The sequence below is a fragment of the Cydia fagiglandana genome, chromosome 15, assembly GCF_963556715.1.
Source record: "Cydia fagiglandana chromosome 15, ilCydFagi1.1, whole genome shotgun sequence".
Classification (NCBI taxonomy): Eukaryota; Metazoa; Arthropoda; class Insecta; order Lepidoptera; family Tortricidae; genus Cydia; species Cydia fagiglandana.
The window spans coordinates 12,685,307-12,708,655 of NC_085946.1; the positions used below are offsets into that span (position 1 = coordinate 12,685,307).

At 40.0% G+C, this 23,349-nt stretch overlaps 2 protein-coding genes across 4 annotated transcripts in view; one reads left to right on the top strand and one right to left on the bottom strand.

The window, feature by feature from the left end:
* Positions 1 to 19,035, top strand: part of LOC134671404 (amyloid-beta-like protein) — a 215,766-nt gene extending 196,731 nt beyond the window's left edge. For 2 of the 3 annotated variants that reach the window (XM_063529255.1, XM_063529257.1), the window contains 16 exons: positions 2,599 to 2,760; positions 8,458 to 8,593; positions 9,169 to 9,390; positions 9,866 to 10,057; positions 10,506 to 10,660; positions 11,244 to 11,351; positions 11,744 to 11,869; positions 12,486 to 12,623; positions 12,954 to 13,100; positions 13,353 to 13,448; positions 13,806 to 13,988; positions 14,640 to 14,831; positions 15,333 to 15,428; positions 15,945 to 16,046; positions 16,388 to 16,537; positions 16,724 to 19,035. In XM_063529255.1, the coding sequence (XP_063385325.1) occupies positions 2,599 to 2,760; positions 8,458 to 8,593; positions 9,169 to 9,390; positions 9,866 to 10,057; positions 10,506 to 10,660; positions 11,244 to 11,351; positions 11,744 to 11,869; positions 12,486 to 12,623; positions 12,954 to 13,100; positions 13,353 to 13,448; positions 13,806 to 13,988; positions 14,640 to 14,831; positions 15,333 to 15,428; positions 15,945 to 16,046; positions 16,388 to 16,537; positions 16,724 to 16,834 (2,316 nt within the window). In that variant the 3' untranslated portion in view covers positions 16,835 to 19,035. The remainder of the gene's footprint in view (positions 1 to 2,598; positions 2,761 to 8,457; positions 8,594 to 9,168; positions 9,391 to 9,865; positions 10,058 to 10,505; positions 10,661 to 11,243; positions 11,352 to 11,743; positions 11,870 to 12,485; positions 12,624 to 12,953; positions 13,101 to 13,352; positions 13,449 to 13,805; positions 13,989 to 14,639; positions 14,832 to 15,332; positions 15,429 to 15,944; positions 16,047 to 16,387; positions 16,538 to 16,723) is intronic. The other variant, XM_063529256.1, reaches the window with a different exon arrangement.
* Positions 1 to 23,349, bottom strand: part of LOC134671419 (V-type proton ATPase subunit D) — a 354,138-nt gene that overhangs the window by 20,179 nt on the left and 310,610 nt on the right. The gene's annotated exons all lie outside the window — the stretch shown is intronic.

Genomic DNA, 23,349 nt, shown 5'->3' on the forward strand with positions numbered 1-23,349 from the left:
CGCTGTCGAGTTTATCTTAAAGCTCTGTCGAATAAAATTTAGGTCTCACCTGGATTACTGCGGGACAAATTTTTATTTTTATTTGGGAACTATGTACGATGTCTTGGACCAGCCTACGGTAAATTTTTTTTTATAAAAACCCTCTGTCAATCACAAAGTATTATAAGTTATTTATTTAGCTGTAAAATTGTACATACGGCACTCGCGTCCATGTCCTGATATTGTATTGTTTGCATTGTATTTGTGTGCATACATATTTTTGCAGTTCAACCGTAAATACACGGTTGTACCGAAATTTGAAAGCTAGAGATATCATTGCTATCAGCTTTCGAGCAACACCAAGAAGGGAGACGGCATTCGTACTGTTTCCCGGTATTGCGTGGGATCCTCTCTTCCGACATGTCGGAAGCCGGTCAAAGCTATCACTATCAGCATCCTTTTTTGCACTGCACATCGGTTTTATCATTAAAGCTTGCAAAGAACTTTTCAACACACAACACCCATCTAGTTTCTAGGCTCCGTTCACAAGGTATTTGCCTGTTCTATTCCCATTTTCTCTTCCTATTTTTTCCCAATCCGTGCCGCCAGTAAAACTCAATTCCTTTTTCGTACTCGATCAATCTGTTTGCCGGCTTTATTTGCTGGATCATGTGACTGCATCAGATGTACTTTGAATTTATCGGGTTCAACGAACTTTGAACACGGAGCATGTGGAAAAAGGTTCGTGGAGGATTAGGTTTGAGCACGCTATTGTAAATGTTTACAGAAAACAGTTTAGGTAGACATGGTAATACTCTTCAATAAATAAGCAACATCGAAAATTTATTATTTAGGTATCGAATTGAACATAAACAAACTGTTTACTCTATATCAAACGTTATCTTCTTAGGTAATGATTTATATACACTTACACTTATTTTAAGTTTAGTAAACACGTTGAAGAGTCATATAGCAAATAGGACGTTCACACTTTTCGCTGTAACTATTGCCGCTTAATTTATAGTAGTTATACTACTTATTTACTTCAGTACTACAAATGCAACAAAAACGTTCGGCCAACAGCTTTTTTCTTTGTTCTTTTAATACAATGTGACTAGCACAATAATTAATTATTTTAATTATTCAATCCTTTTTGCAAAAATTCTGTACTTCTGGAAAGTACAAAGTGAAAAGGCGAAGTAGAAAAACTTAAATGGCCTCGTAAAATTGCCAAGCAATGCTGCCTATTTCCATTAAAAAAAAATCTATCTCTTTGCTTGCCAATTAGCAGTTGTAATAAAAAGTTCTTTTTACAACACAATTTTATAACTAAAGATTTGTCGTATTCAATCTTTTTCTTAATGCTTACCTATGGAATTTTTTTCAAAGTGGATGGTCTGGGCTAGAAATAGTTTAACGAAATTTTGGATAAACTAGTGAAATTAAGCACGTTAAAATATTTTGATTTAGTACTATGAAAAGTTTCGCCATTGTAAACATTGTAGAAATTTGTCTACTCGTAATATTCCAGTGGAGCAATAAAATTTATATGAACCTGACAAGCAAAATTGTTGCAATAGTAGCACTCCAGACAACCCGTTGCCCGGTCAGTCACCTTTCCGGTAGCATTTCCTTTATTCGAAAACTGCGAGGTAATCGGACTTCCCCTAGTCTAGAGTCTAGACCAATCAGGCATTTCTGTCATACTAACTTATGCACCAACTTCGGGTCCATTCAGTCGAGTAGTTTGGATTCTTGACAACTACCTACGGAAGTTTCTGGGAATGTTGAAACTGGGCTGATGAATTATGTTAACATAAGTTCTTACACCTTTAACTTGGAACCCTCCTAAGGCCTGAGTTCCTTTAAAAATAACAAATTAAAATCGAATTTTGAATTATAATGGAGTAAAAGAAGGTTCCAAATCTAAAACTGCAAAAATGACTTGGGGTCTTAAGAGGTTGATTGTGTAAAAATTACGCATTTCTTTGAGTAATTGATAAAGATAACGAAGAATAAGTCAGGTACAGTCGAGTTCACAAACATTTTTACAAGCAACGTTCTAAAAATATATTTACTTATTTATCTCTATAAGACACTGGCAATATAAGGCCGTGTAATATTTTTGGAACGTTGGTTTGTTGAGATGTTTGTGACTCTACCGCGGTACATTTAAGAGAAATTTACGTCTCGACTCTACATACATTTAAGATAAATTTATTTCTTGACACCACAATAGAGAATTGTCCTTCTTGGTTTATTATTCTTGTCTGTAAAGGCAAGACTGTTTAATTGATTTAAGGGTCTTTATGACGGCTATTTTTATTGTATATTCGAAAAAAGCGTTGAGATTACAATTCTCATTTCACTATACGGCCAAAAGGAAAATGATAGAATCGTAAAATTTCTGATACATCTTCTGCACTTTTCTTTAATGCTTCATTTAGTGACTGAAATGCCCTACTAAAAACCTAGCAGACCTTAGCAGACCCTTGACGTTGCTGACGGCTTCTGGTAGAGACCCCTGTGAGCCGAGGTGTTGTGCCCGGTATTCTGCCACCCCTGGGCATTCGAGAATGTCGTAACTACCTTACTTAAGTAATTTTTTCGTTGTTGCAGGCAAGCAGCGGTGCGGAGCCGCAAGTGGCGGTCCTCTGCGAGGCCGGCTCGACGTACCACCCGCAGTACATGTCCGCCGCCGGCCGGTGGACGCCCGACCTCACCACCAAACCGCACAACTGCTTGAAGGACAAGATGGAGATACTCGACTACTGCAAGAAGGTGAACTGCGCTTTTATCATTGCAATTCTGCCCTCCTAAGCGCCACTTGCACCATCCCACTAACCCAGGATTAACCGGTTAAACCTGAAGTTACCATAGTTACCAGTACAATTAGACACTGGGTTAACGGTTTAACCGGTTAACCCCGGGTTAATGGGATGGTGCAAATGGCGGTAAGCTGAATAGCGCTATCTCAAAAACAAATGATTTTGAAAATGGATTTCTCAGTAATAGAAACTGAAGTATAAGTTAGCAATTAATTCTCTAATAACGCTCTTTGGCTTAGCAGGTCAGAATTTTTGCTATACCAGCCCGGTTCCCCGTATATATTTTACTGTAATTATGAGATCTATGGGGCAGGGCACTCTGAGTCCGATTCGCACGAAGTTTTTAGTGAGACAACGCTATGCGCGTATTATAGGGACGTGTGAATCTGATCCAGAGTCCCATGCCCATTTTTATTTATTTTATCTTGATAGTACAAAAAATATTGGACTTGTTAGGACGAATAACAAATAAAAAAAAGGATTTAGATAAATGTGAATAAGTACTTACATGAAACACATAAGCTGCTATTATGTAGCGATTTAAATTTCTACTAACTTAGAAAAGAACTTCGCCATGTAGGTATTTTAGCATTGTAATCTTGAGTCATGGGTGTTTTCTATGTATTTAAGTATTTGTCTATTATATATATCGTTGTCTGAGTACCCACAACACAAGCCTTCTTGAGCTTACTGTGGGACTTAGTCAATCTGTGTAAGAATGTTCTATAATTTTTTTTTTTTTTTTATCTTTCAGACAAAAAATTGATACTGCATTGGTCTGCACAGCACTTTTACATGCACATTCTGGTGTGCCATAAGTTGTAGTACCTTCCATTATTTTATTTGCTTTACTATGTAGTAATTGCTCGAATATAGTTTGGGAAAGAAGTGAAACTGGAGCGCGGTGGATGCAAACTATCGAGTCCTCGCCGCGGAAGCTCTCAACTCGATGGTTTCTGGTCTAAATCCAATCAAGTATTCTTGACGTCAACTAACAAGCTAGAAGTTTGAGCCGCATGAAATATTCGGGTTTATACAAGTACCTTTGGAAACAATAGGTTCTATCAACAATAGTAAGAACAATGTCTATTTACTTATATCACTACACCTTATATAAAACAAAGTCCCTCGCTGCGTCTGTCTATTTATGTATTTGTACGAGTATGTTTGTTCGCGATAAACTTAACAACTACTGAACGGATTTTCATGCGGTTTTCACCTATCAGTAGAGTGATTCTTGAGGACGGTTAAGGTGTATAATTTGTTAACCCGTGCGAAGCGGGGGCGTGTCACTAGTATTGCATAAAACACAACAACAGGATCGTAAAATCCATCAGAAGTGAATGCACTATATGTATAGCTGAATAAAATCTCAGGCAATTATGAAACGTGAAAAGATTTTTAAAGTTTAACTATTAACAACAGATGACTTTAGCACATTAGGCTTTTTTAGGTTTTTGAATTAAGTAAAATTTAAAATAGTTACTTTAAGAACTAACTACCTAACTAGTAACTAACCTACTAACCTACCACCTACCTACCTTTGTAACTAGAAGTTACCTAACAAAAATGTCTTTCATTACAAGTAAAAAGTGTCTACATGAAGCACAAAGTGTATGTTGATCTTCTTGCAAGCCTTTGATCATTTTGTAACAGGAAGGTATAGCTAAGTATAATGTTACAAGAATGTCTTTAGTTACAACTACCAAGTGTCTATATAAAGAACAAAGTGTACTCTCGATATTCTTACAAGAGTTACAAGCCTTTTGATTTTTATCGCAACGGATAAATAAAGTTCGTTCTATCCTGTCAAGAAACAAAGGAGCATCGTTGTCAAGTTCCCCCGTCGACTAGAAACATCACAGGCCAAACTTTAAAGGATAAAAGTTTACAAAAACCCCTCTACCTGGGCCAAGTAAATTGTGTTTAAACCTCAGAAACTGGAAGCCTTTAGTCGAAACAACTTGAATAACGAGTTGACCCCGTTGCGAGTTTTAACTAGAGTTAACAACTTTTTGCATTAATTTACCTCATGATTTTAACAAGACTGGATTTTTATTAAACGTCTTTTTTCAGGTCCAAAAGCTTTTTCTGGGAAAAAATATGTAACATTAGAATTTTAAAACGCTTTCTTGAACCGTCTTGTCTTGTTACTTGTTATATTTACCTTTTTAGATGCATATATATATATATACGTAGTTAATGCGTTGTTGTTGTTATAGCGGCAACAAATACCAACATATATCATCTGTGAAAATTTTAACTGCCCTGGTGACAGACAGACAGATGGACGTAATAGGTCCCGTTTAGTAGCAGTAATAGGGTACGTTTTTATGGCTCCTCTACACGATGGGCCAGCGCCGGCCACTCCAAGGGACACAGCCATGCGGTAAAATGAGATAGCAATATCACTTGCTCCCTCTAACGCATACACGCGTCCCTTGGAGTGGCCGGCGTTGGCCCATCGTGTAGAGGAGCCCTTACCCTTTGAAGCCATAAAGCTGATTTGTCTTCTCAATCATTTGATATTTGATATTTATTGAAATCAAATTTTACAGCATTACAGCTAACACCAATGCACTGTAAAATCAAGTAGTAAAATTAAGTACCTAAGTAAAGTAAATAATAAAGCAATTAATAAGCTACTAAGATATTACATGTTTGATTCGCAAAAACGTAAAAAATCTTTAAAAAGTTTATGACTTTCGTCGGCAAACAAGTCGGAGTTAGGTGCAAAAGATAAGAAATTATTAAGGAGTGTCCGGGAACGGACAATTGGAGAGTACTGGTGTGCAGTCGTGTGAATGGTTCCATTATCTAGGAGGTGATGGCTACGACAACGTAGGTAGTTGTCGGGAACAAAAAAGGTAGTCGTTTTCGTCACCAAGTCTAGGCAGTCTGATTCTCCCCTTAATATTTTAGATGTAGTAGACATTAGATTGACATTACGCCTTATCTCGAGGGAGTTAAAGCGTAGCATGCCCAGCAAATATTTGGTTGGGTATAAAAAGGGGTAATACCCGTAAGTTTTTTTATATAAGAAACGGAGAAAAGCTTTCTGTACCTTTTCTAAAAGCAAGGTGTAGGATTTTTCATGCGGGTTCCAGATTAAAGAGCCAGATTCAATTTTACTTCTAACTAAAGCAATGTATAATAGCTGAACTACTTTGGGATCATTAAAGTTTTTTGAATTACGGATGATAAAGCCGAGTTTTTTTATAACAATCTTTAGCGAGAGATGTTATATGCTCGTTGAAAGTAAGTTTAGAGTCAAACATTATGCCAAGATCTTTAACTGTGTTAACCCGGGTGAGTGGTATATGGTCTAGCAAATAATCATTATGAAATGGAGAGTGAGCACGGCTAAAAGTCATGACACTGCACTTAGATAGATTAAAGAGTAATTTGTTTTTCTTACTCCAACAGACCAGTGCATCAATATCTTGCTGAAGTAGGTCTGTACCGGTCGATGAGAGGTGTGGGAGAATTAAAAATGCAGCGTTCATGCAGATAGGTAGTGCAAGACTATTTATTGAAGTAAACAAGTATGCTTGATGATTTTTAGGACCCGTAACGCCATCTATTCGAAGTAATGAGTTTTAATACATAAGATTGATAAGTTCAATGGTTCACATGCAAAATTAGGACTTTAAAATTATTGTGATTACATAGTAGATGGCGTAAACATCAAACCGTATATTAATTAACTTGAACAAGGTCACAGTCCGTGGAGTTATTTATACAACGAATGAGCTTCAGGTCGTCGGCGTAGAGTAATGTGCGAGAGTGGTGAACTACATCTTCGAGATCGTTTATCATTAAAATAAAAAACAAAGGACCAAGAATCGAGCCTTGGCTTACTCCAGAACGGGTATGATATGGAGGTGAATCGTAACATCCGTGACGAATAAACTGTTGTCGATCTTTAAAATAGTCAGCAATGAGCTTAAGTAGTTGCGGAGTGAAGCCAAACGCGGTGAGTTTCTCCAAAAGGATGTCGTTGTCGACACGATCAAATGCTTTTTGAAAATCAAAATATATTATATCTATCTGTAAACCTAAATCAAGGTGATGGGAAATAAAATCTGTTAGTGATAATAAATTTGTGTTAATCGAACGTTTAGGGCGAAATCCATGTTGACTGTCGCTAAGGTATGGGCTGATCTGGACAGAGATTTTTTGATGTAGAATAGATTCAAAAACTTTGGCTAAAGAAGAGAGAATAGCAATAGGTCGGTAGTTTTCGACTTTTGAAGAGTCTTTAGTTTTCGGAATGGGTTTTACACGAGAGATTTTCCATGCAGTAGGATATGTACCGGTGGTTATGCAAAGTTTAAAAATGTAGTGGATAGGATGAAGCAAAAATTTCTTGCCAGCTTTAATGATATACGGAGGCACATTATCTGGACCAATCGCGGATTTGGGTTTTAATTTATTAATTGCTTTATTTATATCATCCAAAGATATATCTTTAACGTCAATTCGATTAGCTGAGCAGGACGAATCATTTTTTATGGTAAGAGCGGAGTCTAAAAGTGGGATATCTGGTAAAAAGACATTAGAGAAAAAGTGGGAGAAAGCTAACGCAGTGTCAACACCCTTACACTCTTCGCCTTTGTATGAGACAGAGGTTTCAAATCCGCCCGTTGTTTTCAAACTGCGGATATGATTCCAGAATTGTTGAGGATTAACTCTGATGTTTTTTGAAGAAGTTGCATGTGATCTTTGTAAGCTTTATCTGAGAGCACCTTTACGCGAGTTCTTAGCTGGCTAAATGAATGATAAAACTTTAAATCATTTGTAGACTTCCATATTTTGTGTTGGTAACTTTTTTTGGAAATGAGTTTAATAATTTCAGATGTATACCAAACAGGATAACATCTATTATTTTTTTGCGATCGTACCTTCTTAGGGATGCATTCATCAAATATACTGTAAATTAAACGATAAAAAGCAGTAACAGCACTATCGACATCTGAGGATTGATAGACAAGAGACCAATTGTTATTTTGGAGCCTTTGGTAGAGTAAATCGTAATCCGCTTTCGCAAAATTCCAGTCTCTCGAGGTGTCGAAATTACTGGGGTAAAGACAGGACTCTTGCCTAGAGCGAGATAGAGCATGTTTAATTGAGATTTCAAGAGGTGGATGGTAAGCATCAGAGTGGGGGACCAGACCGTCACCAGTTAGTTTATGAACATTTGCTGTGAAAGAATTTTGCACCAAAACTACGTCAAGTTTGCTCCCGAAGAGATTTAAAACATTATTTCGATCAGAAATGTCACAATAATTTAAAAAGTAATGATAGTAGTTACATATGTTTACAGATGCGCTATTTAAATTTAAATCTCCCAGTATCACAAAAGGTTTGGCGAGGTTTTCAACTTTAGTTTCAATTGTATGAAATAAATTCATATAAGCACAGTCCGTAGAGTGTGGAGGCATGTAAACAACAGCTATATAAAATTTAAAGTTGTTTAGAGAGAAAGAGCACCACAGATCTTCGCCGCCTTTTGTCTCAAGATCGATGTGTCTCTGTAGTGTGACGCCAGGTCGGGCAGAGAGCAATACTCCTCCTCCACGTCGAAAGGGGCGGTCACGACGAAAAACAGTCCATCCATTAGGAGCTAATTATCATTCTTCTATTCCAGGTGTACCCAAGCCACGACATCACGAACATCGTGGAGGCGTCCCACTACGTGAAGGTCAGCAACTGGTGCAAACTGGGCTCCGGCAACGCCGCCAAGTGCAAGGTCACCAGATGGGTCAAGCCTTTCCGTTGTCTTGGTAAGTGCTGCTTTACACTTTGGAATTAGACTGATGAGATGACTGTGGTGGTTTTATCACTTTGACTTTGCAGTGACAGAGTGTGAAAGTGCCACAATAAGCGTCAAATTCCTATGAATATATGACGTTTATAGTAGCACGTCCACTCCATACTTTGTCATTTCAGAGTCCGTGAAAAGTTAGTTTAGACAAACTCTAATACCTAATCATCATTAACTTAAAACATTTACGTGAAACTCACTTTGCAATCATACGTAGGAATAACAACATTTAATGATCATATGCCAACATTTAATGGCCTATGTAAGGGGGAGGCCTATGTAAGGGGGACGCCTATGTAAGAGGGAGGCCTATGTTCAGCAGTGGACGTCTTATGGCTGAGATGAATGATCATTATAATCACATGACATTAAAGCTCTCCAAAGGGCCTCTACGTGTTGAATCTATATCCCCACGCAAGCCTATCAAAAGACCGGGATTTGTAGGCCCATGAAATCCAAAATATAATCATGTAACATAATTTAATTTAACTAACATTGTGCATTGAACTTTGTTAACTACCAATTTGGTGGCAGAAGGTCCATTCCAATCGGACGCTCTGCTGGTGCCGGAGAGCTGTCTCTTCGACCACATCCACAACCAGAGTCGCTGCTGGCAGTTCGCCCGCTGGAACGCCACTGCAGGCCGCGCCTGCGCTCAGCGTGGTCTTCGCCTGAGGACCTTCGCTATGCTCCTGCCTTGCGGGATCAGCCTGTTCTCTGGAGTCGAGTTTGTGTGCTGCCCGAAGCACTTCAAGGGTAAGTTCCTTGTTTCTTTGACTACAACGACTGTCATCCTTGTCTGTTCGACCATATCCACAAGAGCTGCTGCTGGCAGTTCGACCGCTGGAACGCCACTGAAGACAAGGCCAAGGCCATGATAAGAATAATGTGACATATCAATTGCATAGTCCTATAGCCAAATTTGACGTAATAAAGAAGTAAAATATAATTGTGGTATCAAAAAACCTGGGTCTGAAAATTTTGTGTGGCTACCTCGCTTGTAAATCTATAAATATAAAATGAAACTCTATTTCCCTTGATCACAACATCACGCGTGAACGGCTGGACCAATTTCGTTGATTTTTTTGTGTTGTGTTACTGTCAGGAGAAGGTTCTTATATTTACAAGGTTGAAGAAGAGAATTAAGAAAGTGCTAAAAAAATGAGATAGATATAAGTATAGGTGAAGTTCGTCGAGACATCTAGTATCTTATCTTTTTTTTATATTACAGAAAACGTGAAAATGCATAAGCCCATGGACGTCGGCGTGCCCGTGAGCCCGGGAGGCGAGGAGATGCTGGCAGCCTCAGCGGCCATGGATGAGCGAGACGATGACCTGTTGGACGACGATGACGCGCTTGATGATGATGACGATGACGACACTCTGAACTTGAGCGATGACGATGACGACGATGCTGATGACGGTGAGTTTATAGTAAAAGTGTTTTAAATTCTACAGAACGTTCAGCTTCATCCGGTCGCAAAGCGATTGGTCCGCTTGTATATTATTCTGTATTATTATTATGTATATATTCAATAGATAACTTTAATGCTACACTATCTTCCATTTCTGGGGCAAATTAATTACAGAAAACACATTTTTAGAGACAGCTGCCGGGTGGTAAGTTACCATTGGCGTTAAACTAAAGTATACTAAATTTATACCGTAGTGCTTTTAATATGTATACCTACATCGTGACATCTTAATTATTAATAAATTTTACTTTATCTACGGCGATTGAAACATTAGGTATCTTAACTGGATCAGCGCGCTTATTTCTGTTAAGTTATCGTCGTCACTCGCTTATAATAATCTGCTGACCGGCATAACAATATTTAATGCAATCTCATTGTGTCAAAATATTGTTTTAGACATGGATGAAGATGAAGATGCGGATCTGTCTAGAGACGACGACAATGAGGACGATGATTACACAGACGGTGACGATAACGCCTGGCCACGGCCCGAGTCCTCGTCGGCACCATCCACCACCCCCACTACTACTACCACCACCACCACAACCACGGTAAGAACTTAATCTAGAGACAGCTAATAGGATAACGGTTGAAACCCATGGTTGACTGGTAGAGAATGCCTTCTGGCATTAAATCCGCCATTTGTACTCTTCATGTATTGTGCAATAAAGTTTAAATAAAGAAATAAATAAATAAAAATAAACCCTCAATAAATGGTCTAACCTACGAACTTGGTACACTACATCCCAACACTCCCAACTTGGAGCCAACGCCTGGCCGTAGCCTGAATCACCAAGCACAGTCTTAACTGGACATCGGTGATCCTAAATTTTTGCAAGAAGGTTAAATTGTCTCTTAACAGTCATCATCATCATATCAGCCAGAGGACGTCCACTGCCGGAGATAGGCCTCCCCCAAAGAGTGTCACAATGACCGGTCTTGCGTCACCCGCATCCAGCGGCTAAGCTCTTAATAAGCTTAGTAAGCTCTTATTAGTGTTGATAAACAAAAGACATTGTTCTGTACAGACACACTAGAACATGTTACTGGATCTGTTCGGTTACAATTACAATTTCCTTATGAGATCAGTATCTGAAAATTCTTAAAACTTATCCATACGATGTAATATTTCAGGCTTCTACGGCAACATCTGACCCGTACTTCTCCCACTTCGATCCGCGCACCGAACACCAGAGCTACAAGGATGCTCAGCAGCGCCTTGAGGAGACCCACCGTGAAAAGGTAGGCTGGTCTTTACAAAGAGTTTTATACAATGTGTTCAAGGGATTAATTACCAGGAAAATGTTCGACTTGTCTGGTTTCTAAGTGGTTATATCATACACAAAGTCTATTACGAACGCTATTTTTTCTGCGAACTGAATATTATGTTGTAGATCGCCATAACCGAACTGAACAACTTTTACTAAAGGAGACAAACCTTAAAATCATACATTTCGGCTGGTCCAATATGTTCGATGTTTCCTAACGGAGAGTAATTTTTTTATTTCGCGATATCAGTGTTGGTTTCTTCATCTCATAGTTTAGACCGTGTTATAAATGTTCCCTTGTTTAAAGCCTCTTAGCAATTGCCCTTCGATAATAATGCAAAGTTAATCCTAATATTTTTGTATCAGATCACCAAAGTGATGAAGGAGTGGTCCGAACTTGAAGAGCGATACCAGCAGATGATGACTTCGGACCCCAGCTCCGCGCAGACCTTCCGGCAACGCATGACCGCTAAGTTCCAGGCTAACGTGCAGGTAACACTACTGGAATACATTCTACTATGTAATCTTTTGGTTACACAGGCCGTAGGCCCGACGTGAGCTTGTCAAGACACTTTTACTATTGGGTCGTATTTAAGCTCCAACTTCCCCCTCTCGTGTGACGCTTCGGGCCTTCGGCCCTACGCGGAGCTCGGCCTTCGGCCTTCGCGAGCCTCGACGCTTTACCAGTAGTGTAAGGTAACCAACAATGAACTACCATAAAATGTGTATTCTTATGTTAGTCCCAAGTCCCAATGTGACGGTATTGCAATTTTATTTTGCCAGAACATTTTGCTATGACCATAAATTGCAGACCAAATTTATCTAAATTTGATTTTCTGGAGTTACAAATCCTTCTGATTCTGATTGTGTTGCAAAAGTTACATGTTTTCATGAAATGGGTCCCTGGTATTCAATCTCGTTAAATACATATAAAAGAAATGTCTAATATGCTAATTTCTGTGATCCACAAGGTTCACCCTTGTGCTTCGAGTACAATTATGTGGGAGAAATCGCGCTTCGTTATTTCTAGTTATTATGCCTACGCTATCATTGCTTTGTCTTATAAATGTAAGCTAATTTAGTCTAAAAAATAAGGTTGTTTTTGCAGGCTCTCGAGGAGGAAGGCGTAGCCGAACGCCGTCGGCTTGCTGCCCTGCACCAGCAGCGTGTGCTTGCGCACCTCGCTCAGCGCCGTCGCACTGCGCTCGCCTGCTACACGCGCTCACTGCGGGACACGCCACCCAATGTATGTCCAACCAGTGAAACTATTAATGCAGTGTCTAGCAGTACTAATTGTTTATTACGGTATCTACTGGCTAATTATGGCTAAAATGCTAAAGGAGTCCACTGATTATCAGTCCGCCGGACGGTATCGGCCTGTCAGTTGTTCGGAACTGTCAAAATTTTGTTCTAACTGACAGGCCGATACCGTCCGGCGGACTGTTAATCAGTGGGCCCCTTAAAACGCGGTCAGATTAGTAATCGAATAGTTACGCAAATACGTAGATATATATTTGCCCCGCTCAAATTTCTACTGAAATGATGGTCTTTAAATAACGTAACCTAACCATTACAGGCCCACCGCGTCCAGAAATGCTTGCAGCGGCTCGTGCGCGCGCTGGCGGCCGAGCGCAGCGGCGCGCTGGCCGCGTGGCGCCGCGCCGCCGCCGCGGGCCGCGAGGCCGCCGCCGCCGAGCGCGCCAGCGCCGCCGACAGGCTGCAGGTAACATATGCTACACGACTATATTGATAATGTCTTGCGAGTGTGCCCGCACTCCTGCTCTGAGCAAGGCGTTAAGCGTCGCTTACTTCTAGTCCCGTAGGAACCATCACATAGGTACTGTTGTGACGCATTTTTATTTTATTGGGATTCCGGATCAGAGTATTTTGACCCCAATTTAATTATTGGCCCCAAATAGTCCCCAATTATATGTATATATGCATAGGTCATTCATATTTTTCAATATTTTTTTAGGACGCCGACCGAGCCCTCCAACGTGCTCTGACCTCTCTGCGCCGACGCCCACATCTATACAACAACATTGGCACTGCTATTGAGGATTACGTCCAGGTTAGCCTTTTATTTTACTTAGGGCCAATTACGCCAGCCAGGGTTAATCACTAACCCGGAGTTAACCGTTAAACCCAGTGTTAAATTGTACTGGTAACCATGGTAACTCGAAGATAGTGGCTTAACCCTGGCTGGCGTAAGTGGCGCTTATTCTCGTACTTTTATACAATCTACTACGCTTCGTTTTGAATCTTCGAAGCTCTCGCTTTATATAGCTATAAAAATGTGACGTGAAACGTTGTCGTACTCTGTCTAATTCAGATTAAATTCAGGAGATAATGTTAGCTGATCATGTTACATACCATCAGAATAAATTTTATTACTTAGGCAATTTGATCTATTCTGTTTTTTCCATAGTCCATGCAATCCAAAGACGACATGGCCGTATCTCTAATGTCAATGACCCCCGAGGCCGAAGAGCTGCTTTTGGACCGCATCGAGGCCGAAGTGCAGAGAGAACAAGCCGCCAGGGAACAGCTGAGCGCCAAGAGAGATCAGCGCACCCGTCAGCGACAAGATATTCAAGAAGAAAGGGCTAGGGTTAGTACCGACAGTTAAATATCCTCTAGACACCCAGGGGCCTATAAAAAGACCACCCAAAACAGTAGACATAAACCTATACAGGCATTAGGTCAATTGAAACGGGTACCTACCCGCAACAACCTACAATACCTACAATAGAGTTCAAGTATGGCGTAAGGGTTAGAAACCCAACAACCGTGATTGCACTTTCCCTAGTAAGCAAACTGGATTCGTCCCATCTGATCATATGCAGACGCTACTAATAACTAATACGTCCAGAATATGTTAATTTAAAAAATATTTTGTTCTTTATATTAGGGTGGTATTCCATCTGTCCAACGTGTATTGTGTCTCACATTTTGCTTAATGAGACGCAATGACATTGGACAGGTGGAATACATACCACCCTTAGCAACCATCAATTTATATAAAGGCATTAATGAGACGCAATGACATTGGACAGGTGGAATACATACCACCCTTAGCAACCATCAATTTATATAAAGGCATTAATGAGACGCAATGACATTGGACAGGTGGAATACATACCACCCTTAGCAACCATCAATTTATATAAAGGCATTAATGAGACGCAATGACATTGGACAGGTGGAATACATACCACCCTTAGCAACCATCAATTTAAAGGCAAGCAATTACATTTTCCAGACCTCCAACGGCGTGAAGGAGACAGAAGAGGCCGACGACGAGGCCAGCGAGGTCGTGGACTCTGAGGAGACTACCCTCGCGCCCACCACACAGGCGCCGCTGCCGTCCTCCTCGCCCGCCCCGGCCGCGTCATCTGTCTCTGTCCACGACATCACCACCCGTGCTGCCTACACACAGGAGACAACCACTACTGTAAGATTTTTAAAGGCACCCAAAATATGTAGCTACAGTACATTTACTACTATCTTTCGACAGAAGATTAAAACTGTTATAACGCCATAATTTGACTATGATCATTATTCTTCCACTGATATGTGTTAACTTGTTAAATATTAATATTAGCGCCATCGCTCGAAAACATTGCACCATACCTATGGCCTAGTGTCGAGTAGATGGCGTTAATATTAATATTTCACAAGTTAACACAGTCAGTTAACACATCAATGAAAGAATAAGGATCAAAGTCAAATGGCTTTCTAACAGTGTTAATCTTCTGTCGAAAGATAGCAGTAAATTCACAGTGGCTACCTGGCTACATAATTTACTTTGACAATCCGCCTCTAAACACTCTATTCTCTTTGCTAATTCTTTAAGTTTAATAAAATTTATTTTGTCCTTGCTGCTCGTAATATTCTACTTAATACTTTCTATTTGGTATTAATAGCCTTCTAACCGGATAATTTGTTTTTGCAGGAAATCGTTACCAGCACGGTGACTGAGGTGCCCGAGGTCGAGACCGGTGAGACCGATGTTGTAGGCGAGACATCCAGCCGACGTTCCACTAGCGAGGTATGAGAAAATTTTAACTGAAACTCCTCCGCACCCTTTTCCTCCTTAGTACTACAGTTTGACAAACCAATATCGCAGCAAATCTGAAAAATGGGCACAAAGAATCTTATCTTCAATAAACTTTTACAATTTCGCGCGTTTTCTTCTGACAAATTGGTATACGAGACTATATCGTTCGGCCATTCTGCTTTCTACAACCGTCTTAATTATATCCTGCATGTTTACTCTAAACCTTAACCTAGAGCAAGCGAGGCGCTACTAAATATATTTCGTTCTGAATTAACAAGTAAACTAAATAACAACTGTAGTTTATCATGCCTATTGTAAGTTATATACATGTGTAAGAGCCCTTTAGCGTTGCTCTACGTGTAATGTAATTTGCAGACTTTTGAGTTTTTATTGTAAAAGAAATAAAGAAAGAAAAGTATTTTATTTGCAAAACAAATAAATACAAATAACAAGGTAAAGGTATGTTCTGGTGCAAACCTTGGCTCTGATCAATTGATTGATTTGCAGACGGAGGGCGAGGGACTGCGGGCAGCGTTGGAACAGGCGGAAGAGCGCGCGCCGCCGCCGCAGGCGCACGCGCTCAAGCACGAGGTGTCGCACTCTCAACCTGTAAGTGAACCGTGTCAACTTTCTCTGTATATTAAAATTCTTCAAAAGTCCAATATATCTGTGGGACATATCAAGGCTGAAAAAATTGACGAATCGAAAGACTGATAAAAAAAATATGCCGACTGGCTGAGTCAAATGTACCTAATCTAATTCTGTGATGAACTTCCTTCTCGGAATCGGATCTACCTAAGTGAATAGGTAATGAACTCTAACCCCCTTATTCATAAATGCGCTTCAAATCTCAAAAAACTAATAATCGTTTGTCTTTATCTGTTATTTTGACTTATATATTTGTAAGAAAGGGATAAAACATAACTAAATAAATCGTGTCGTGTTCGCAGGGCTACACGATCCGCAGCTCGGGCAACGGCGGCAGCGGCGCGCTGTACCCGGCGCTGTGCGTGGGGGGCGCCGCGCTGGCCGCCGCCGCCGCCGTCGCGCTCGCCGTGGCGCGCCGCCGCGACCGCCAGGCCCCGCAGGGCTTCGTGCAGGTTAGTCTAGCCTACTCACGCACTCGGCCCTCTCACGGACCATTCGATCTTCTATAATCCACACTTCGGCCTCAGCACTTCTTGCGTCTCATGTTACGGTGTAGGGTTCGGCAGGTCCTACTGATACGTCCATACAAACTGACACCGGCACGATATGATTGACCACAGATACTAATGTTCCTGCAGGTGGAGCAGACCGGCGCCGTGGCGCCGACCCCCGAGGAGCGGCACGTGGCCAACATGCAGATCAACGGCTACGAGAACCCCACCTACAAGTACTTCGAGGTGAAGGAGTAAGCGGCTCCATCCCCTCCCGCCCGGGTCGCACCGTCTCGAGGATCGTATCGGTAGCTTATACGTTTTAGTCTGTACCATGTTTATAATCCGATCGCTTGATCCGACCGGTCGAACGTCTGTCGACAAGACTCTACTAGATTGTCATTTGTTTCAGACTGCTAGGCCGTCGAGTTAGGCGGTCGGACGTCTAAATATGGCATTGTAAACGCAGTTTCAACCACTGCAAGAATCAGACCTGTACATATCTCAATACAAGGTCTTGTTGAGTCGAGTGTGTTTCGTATTTTCCGATTTGTTGTGGCGTGTGCTAGTTATCCCTATACAGGGTCTTTCACCCTTCACATCTAAATCTTTGCCCTTTAATTATTTATGGAATGAATGTGTGTGTCCCTTTAGTACTTTATGCCCGGTGGGAGGTTCATCTATTACAACACGACGGCTTTTGTAAAGTAAACTTTAACAACATCACCGTAGGGTTCATTTTACAAGAGATTTTCACTTGAGAGATGTAGGATTTTATCAATACCAGCTTTATTCTTTGGTTACTTGAGTTGATATTGCAAAGCTTGTGTGATTAGTGATCATTCTTGAGTTTGCGGTTACTCGCAATTGGACAGGATATTATCGAGTACCGTTTGGTATTTGTTGTTATTTTTGGCACCAAAATATTTATTATTATTTCATAAGGTTAGTATAAGTTTTTGTCTAGTGTCCTAGATACTCATAAGTGTCACCTTGTAGTGGAGTTTTAAATTTAAGTTTTCGAGGCCGCAGCCTCGGCGACAGTGTCCAATGAGTACTTTAGATCTTCTTTTGTAATTCTAAGACTTCTTCATACATTTCATGATTGATCTCATTTTTTCCGTTTTCATGTAATATTAGTTTAGTAATAATGTCTTTTTCCCGTTGAACATTGTCACTGGGGTCAGTGGAACAAACGTCCATGGTACGCTGTGTAAATAGGCTCCGCGTACAAATTCGAACCTAAATTACTTACTCTTAAAGCCCGCTTTCCTTTACTTTTTTAACGTAGGTAGAACATAACGTGAATTTTATGTAATAAAGTGCGAAGATATATTTTAATAATTAATGTGTACTTAGCGAAGGGACGGGCGGCCAAGCCGGCGCGGGCGAGCGCACACTCTAGTCTCCTTCTAGTCACCGTGTCTCTTCTAGTCCTGTCCTCTCTCTGTCTTGGACCCTCTGAGTCTCTTCTCCCCCTTCCCTCTCGCCCGCGGGACAATACTCACAGTTCCCGAGCGCCCTGTACTCAACGTGTGTTTATATTGGCGGACCAATCATCCGCTCGAAATTTTTTGATTGGTGTAACAATTTTGCGAAATCATAATGTGAAGCTTCGTTTATCTAGTCAACAACATAGAGGCATCTAGAATAATTCGGCAATTTTCGGCTACGGTTGTGTACACACTTTGGGTACTCGGTCGCGAAGCAAATAAGCTTAGTAAGTGTATGTACGGTTATTATATAAGTAGATGTACAAAAAGTAATACATTATTATAGATGTTTTAGCGTCAGATACATAGATATAAAGCAAAATATAATTATATATCGCATTCGTCCGTTTAAAGTAAGGGCTTGCGCTCGTGTCTAATCCCACGTACCACACTTAATGTTACGCCGTAGTTAAGATGTAATTCTGCCTCAGTATTATATACATTTAAGCTTATTTGTTACATAAGCTAATTTATATACACTATTTGTATTCGTTTCGGGCGTAGTGGCGTTACTACATAAGGAAGTCATATCAGAAGCGCCACGGCGCTACTCGATGCGCGCCGCAGTAGCGCGAGGACAAGTTCAGCGGCAGGATGGCCGAGTGTGAGGCGACCGCAGCGCCGCGCGCGGCGAGTAGGCAAAGCGCCCGCGGCTTGTCTTACCGCATTTACATAAGTTACTCACTGTTTAAAACGTAAGTTAATCCCGCATCAATCGCTGTGTATTTTTAATAAACAGGAACTTACAAGTCGACCACATATTTTTTTATTGGAAAGTTTTTGCTCAAAATCCAGCTGTCACCGTTAAAATATCGAGTGTTTTAAATTGAACAAGTATTGTATAATCGTGGTTCGTCAATAATATTTGATGTTGGTAGAATACCTGGTTTCTGTACCTTTCCTTGTCACTTTCATGTATTTTAAATAAGTACATTATAATAAATGGTTTGATGATTTTTGTGTTTACTGTGCTGCATTTTATTGTGAGTTCGAAGTTCAAATTGAATCAATAAATAGAAATTTAAAAAATGGTGTTGTTATTGGCGGTAGCCGCTATGAAACAGTTTTGTTTATTTTAGACAAGTGATGCAAGGCATAGCAAATAATCTCGAGCATATACAGGACACAGAATAAATAATAGTACTAGGTACAGAAGACTCTCTAACAAACGCGTCTATTACGATCAGCACAGATATGGCCGCTAGGTGGCGACAGCGCCACGCGCGGCTTATGGCTTTCCCCAAAATTGGGGTGAAATGGATGTACTTTTAGCTACCTGTAGCAAACCAACGAAATCGGGGAGTGAGCCACGCCTGTACAGGATAAGTCCGAATTTAACCCAAATAACTTTTTTTAGATTCTGGCTTCGGCTACCCAATTGGTTTTAAAAACGGTTATAAAATGACGTAAGTATTAATTTTTACAGTAGGTGTTATTTATTTCGTAAGTATATCGAAAATTTATACGGCCATATGTTTAATCAAAGCCATTTTTGCGTACTTTTGCGCCCAAAGATTTACGACCTACACTCTACAGCAGCGGTCGGCAACCTTTTAGCAGGCAAGGGCCACAATAGTTACCAAAGTTGACTCGGGCCGCACATTAGTAATATTTTTGACTTTAGCAGACATTGGTCAATATTACATACAAAATAACCAGGGAGGCTCGCGGGCCGCAAGCGAGAGGTTCGCCGGCCGCATGTGGCCCGCGGGCCGCTTGTTGCCGACCGCTGCTCTACAGTATATGTATACTCGAGGCTCGATACGAGGGCTCGTTTCGTAGAGTAGGTATGTAGGTACCTTGGGTATATTTACAGTGTGCCAGTTGCGGAAAGTTTCCAAAAAGTTGGGAAGGTTCTCGGATATATCAGAAAAGTTTAATAGGAAATGAAGGATACTTTCATTTTGGAAGTGGAAAATTTCGATACCTATCCATACCAAAATACGACTAATGTCCGATATTTTCCATGTGGAAATTTGGTAATTTTGGTAATTTTCCGACAGAACATTAGTCTTGGCTTTCAATATAAGTATTTGCGCCAACTTTACGACTTAACAACCCCTCTAATACCGCCATCTAGTGCAGGGTTGAGTAGATGACTAAACTGCTATAAGATTGATTTGATTGAAATCTTAGAATTAGCTACGGAAGCGCTCGCTACTAAAATTTTCTAATAGGAACATAGATGTCACTAAGTAATACATTACCTCTGATCAAAAAGAATAGATAGTATAGAGGGGTCCTGTCAAAGTAAATTTTGTAGTCACGGTACATTTACTGCCATCTATCGACACACGATTAAAACTTAAAATAAAATTGAAAATGTATAAATGAATTAAAATATGTTTACGGATCTATGATTATTAATTTTTATTGTTCCACAATGACCCATGTTCTTTCACTGATACGTGTTAAAATTGTTAAATATCAAACGGTGTCGCCAACGCCATCTAAACGACAATAGGCCAAAGGTATATGGCGCCATCTATTCGACAGTGACTTTTGCTTGACATCCGAGGCACGTTTTTTTCTTAGACTTTATTTATCTTATACGGAGTTATATATATCTCTGCTCTGATTCTTTTTGAAAAATATTCATTCGGTCTCGCGCCCTCTACCGATTTCAAGGCGCTTTACTTAGAATATGTACCTAATTGTACCTGAAATATTAATGTGGACTTTTAGAGACATCTATTGAATCTAGACGGAATTAATTGTACTCCCAAACGTACCTAAATCGTGACTTCCTTCCCCTGGTAACAATTTAATTTGGCCCATCTAAACTAGATGGCGCCACTAAGAGCAGTAGATGCTAAAACTGGTTTCATAGCGTCATAACTCATAACTCATAAACTTAATTAGATTTTAATAATTGCCTGTTAATAACTGTTTTAGCAAAGTTGGGAAACTAACTCCTAACTACTTATAGGGAGTTAGTAATATTCCGAGTTTTGGAACAAATTTTCTTTTTATTAGTAGTTTTTTTTTATATTAAAACAGGTAGCCTGTTACGTAAGGAGTCGTGTTCGAGTTGATTGTTGTGTTTTTGTTTGAGCTTGTGACGTTTCGGTCGTGATAACGCATTCTTGGGACGTAGGCGTAATTATGCGTCATTTGGTCTGTAAACAACTTCAGACGCATTAGAGATATACCTAAACAAAAACACGCAGCGCTGCGTATATAGCCCAAAAACATAGACACTGCGTAGTCTACACAGATATTTATTTTTATTGGGAGCCCATAATGTTCTACTGCTGGGCAAAAGCCTCCCCACTTCCAGTCATCCCGATCCAGTGCAGTTTCTGGTCTATCCTTTATAATAATATATATAAGTAGCTGTTATCAACCACGGAGTCATCTAATAAAAAACAAAACACAATCATCAAATCCGTCAAATAGGTACAGTCGACGTCTAAGATATGTTTACATTTTTCACCCTATTACAAAGGAATAAGGTGCTAAAGTGTAAACATATCTTTGACGTCGACTGTACCTACCTAAGCCTAAAAAGTCCATCCTTCTTTCGGATCACTGTGTGTGGAAATTGTATGCAAAATGGCCCGTTTTCTTTGTTCATGAGTGTACGTACGTTCAGTCACGTAGACGCGCCCCACCTCTTCTTTCCCTAGGCATAGGCACTTTCTTGCCTACTAATAAAATCGAACACACTAGTGTAGAATAACCGGCCTAGTGCGAGTCGGACTCGCGCACGAAGGGTTCCGTACCATTACGCAAAAACGGCAAAAAAATCACGTTTGTTGTATGGGAGCCCCACTTAAATATTTACTTTATTCTGTTTTTAGTATTTGTTGTTATAGCGGGAACAAAAATACATCATCTGTGAAAATTTCAACTGTCTATATAACTATCGCGGTTCTTGAGATACAGCCTGGTGACCGACAGGCGGACAGATAGGCAGACAGACAAACAGAGGAATCTTAATAATAGGGTCCCGTTTTTACCCTTTGGGTACGGAACCCTAAAAAGTATCTGCCGCAGTCTAATCGTTCTTCATATAGGAACATAATAACATAATAATATGTCTTCTTGTTAAGCTATATTAGAATTATTAGATAGTAGCGCATACTACCGTATTCGAACTTCAAGATATTCACAAGAGACGACACGTACTAGATCCATTCTAGATATGTTATAGTTTAGATATCAACTAGTTCTCTTTTGCAGCGCAATTCGGGCAACCAATGTCACTTTTCCGTTAGATAGCGTAAGATATCTATTAGATGTGAATTGGATCTCTAAGTCATATCCTGAGGAAATTGTTCAAGAGTATCTCCAGAATCGCGCAAATTTGACAGGAATTTTGATTTTGACAGGTTAGGTTAGGTTAGTTATCGTATCTTGGTGATGTCTAAAAGATATCTAATAGATGTCTATTTCAAAATCCGAATCGGGCCCATAGTCTGATAGCCCAATTTTGATGCTAACTGTATACCTATAGACGTACCTACCTATAGTCAATACATAAATCTTAGAAATCATCAACAGCAAGTCAATAAAAGGTACTTTACCTTTCAAGGTAACAAGGTAGGTTGTTTACTTGCGTTCACAACAAATAAATAGGTCTCTTAATTTTTTGCAAACATTCAAAAAAATTGTTTGTAGTTGGCCTCGAGGGCTTTTTCACTAGTACATTTATCTGGGCGTTTTCAGAAATAAATATTGAAAACCTGATTCTTTCACATCTGGACGTTCTTGGGCTCATTCTACTCAGAATCGACAGCATACTCCATCCCACCATTAAAAAAATGTCCCAAAATGTCCATTCCATTACGTCACGTTTTAGTATGAAAATTTTTTTCACTTGTATGTGCGTGACGTAGTGGAATGTACAATTTTTATACAAATTTTTGGGACATTTTATTTTATCATCAGAATTGAATATGCTAGTGATTCTGAGTTGAAAGAACCCAAAAACACCGGGATCTGTGAGAATCTGGTTTTCGATATTTATTTCTGAAAACGCCCATCTAATACCTTTAAACGAGCAATTCTTGTTTATTTATATAGGTATAAGTATTTTTCGGGAATCTCGGAAACGGTTCTAACGATTTCGACATGAAATTTGCTATATGGGCAATAAATCAATCTAGGTCTTATCACTGGGAAAACGCGCATTTTTGAGTTTTTATATGTCTTCCGAGCAAAGCTTGCTCTCCCAGTTATTAAAATATTTAAAGTGACATCAGTACCTAACGTTAACACTGGAGAGCAATTTCAATTGTTGATGATGACACAAGTTAGTCGGAAATATCCTGTCAT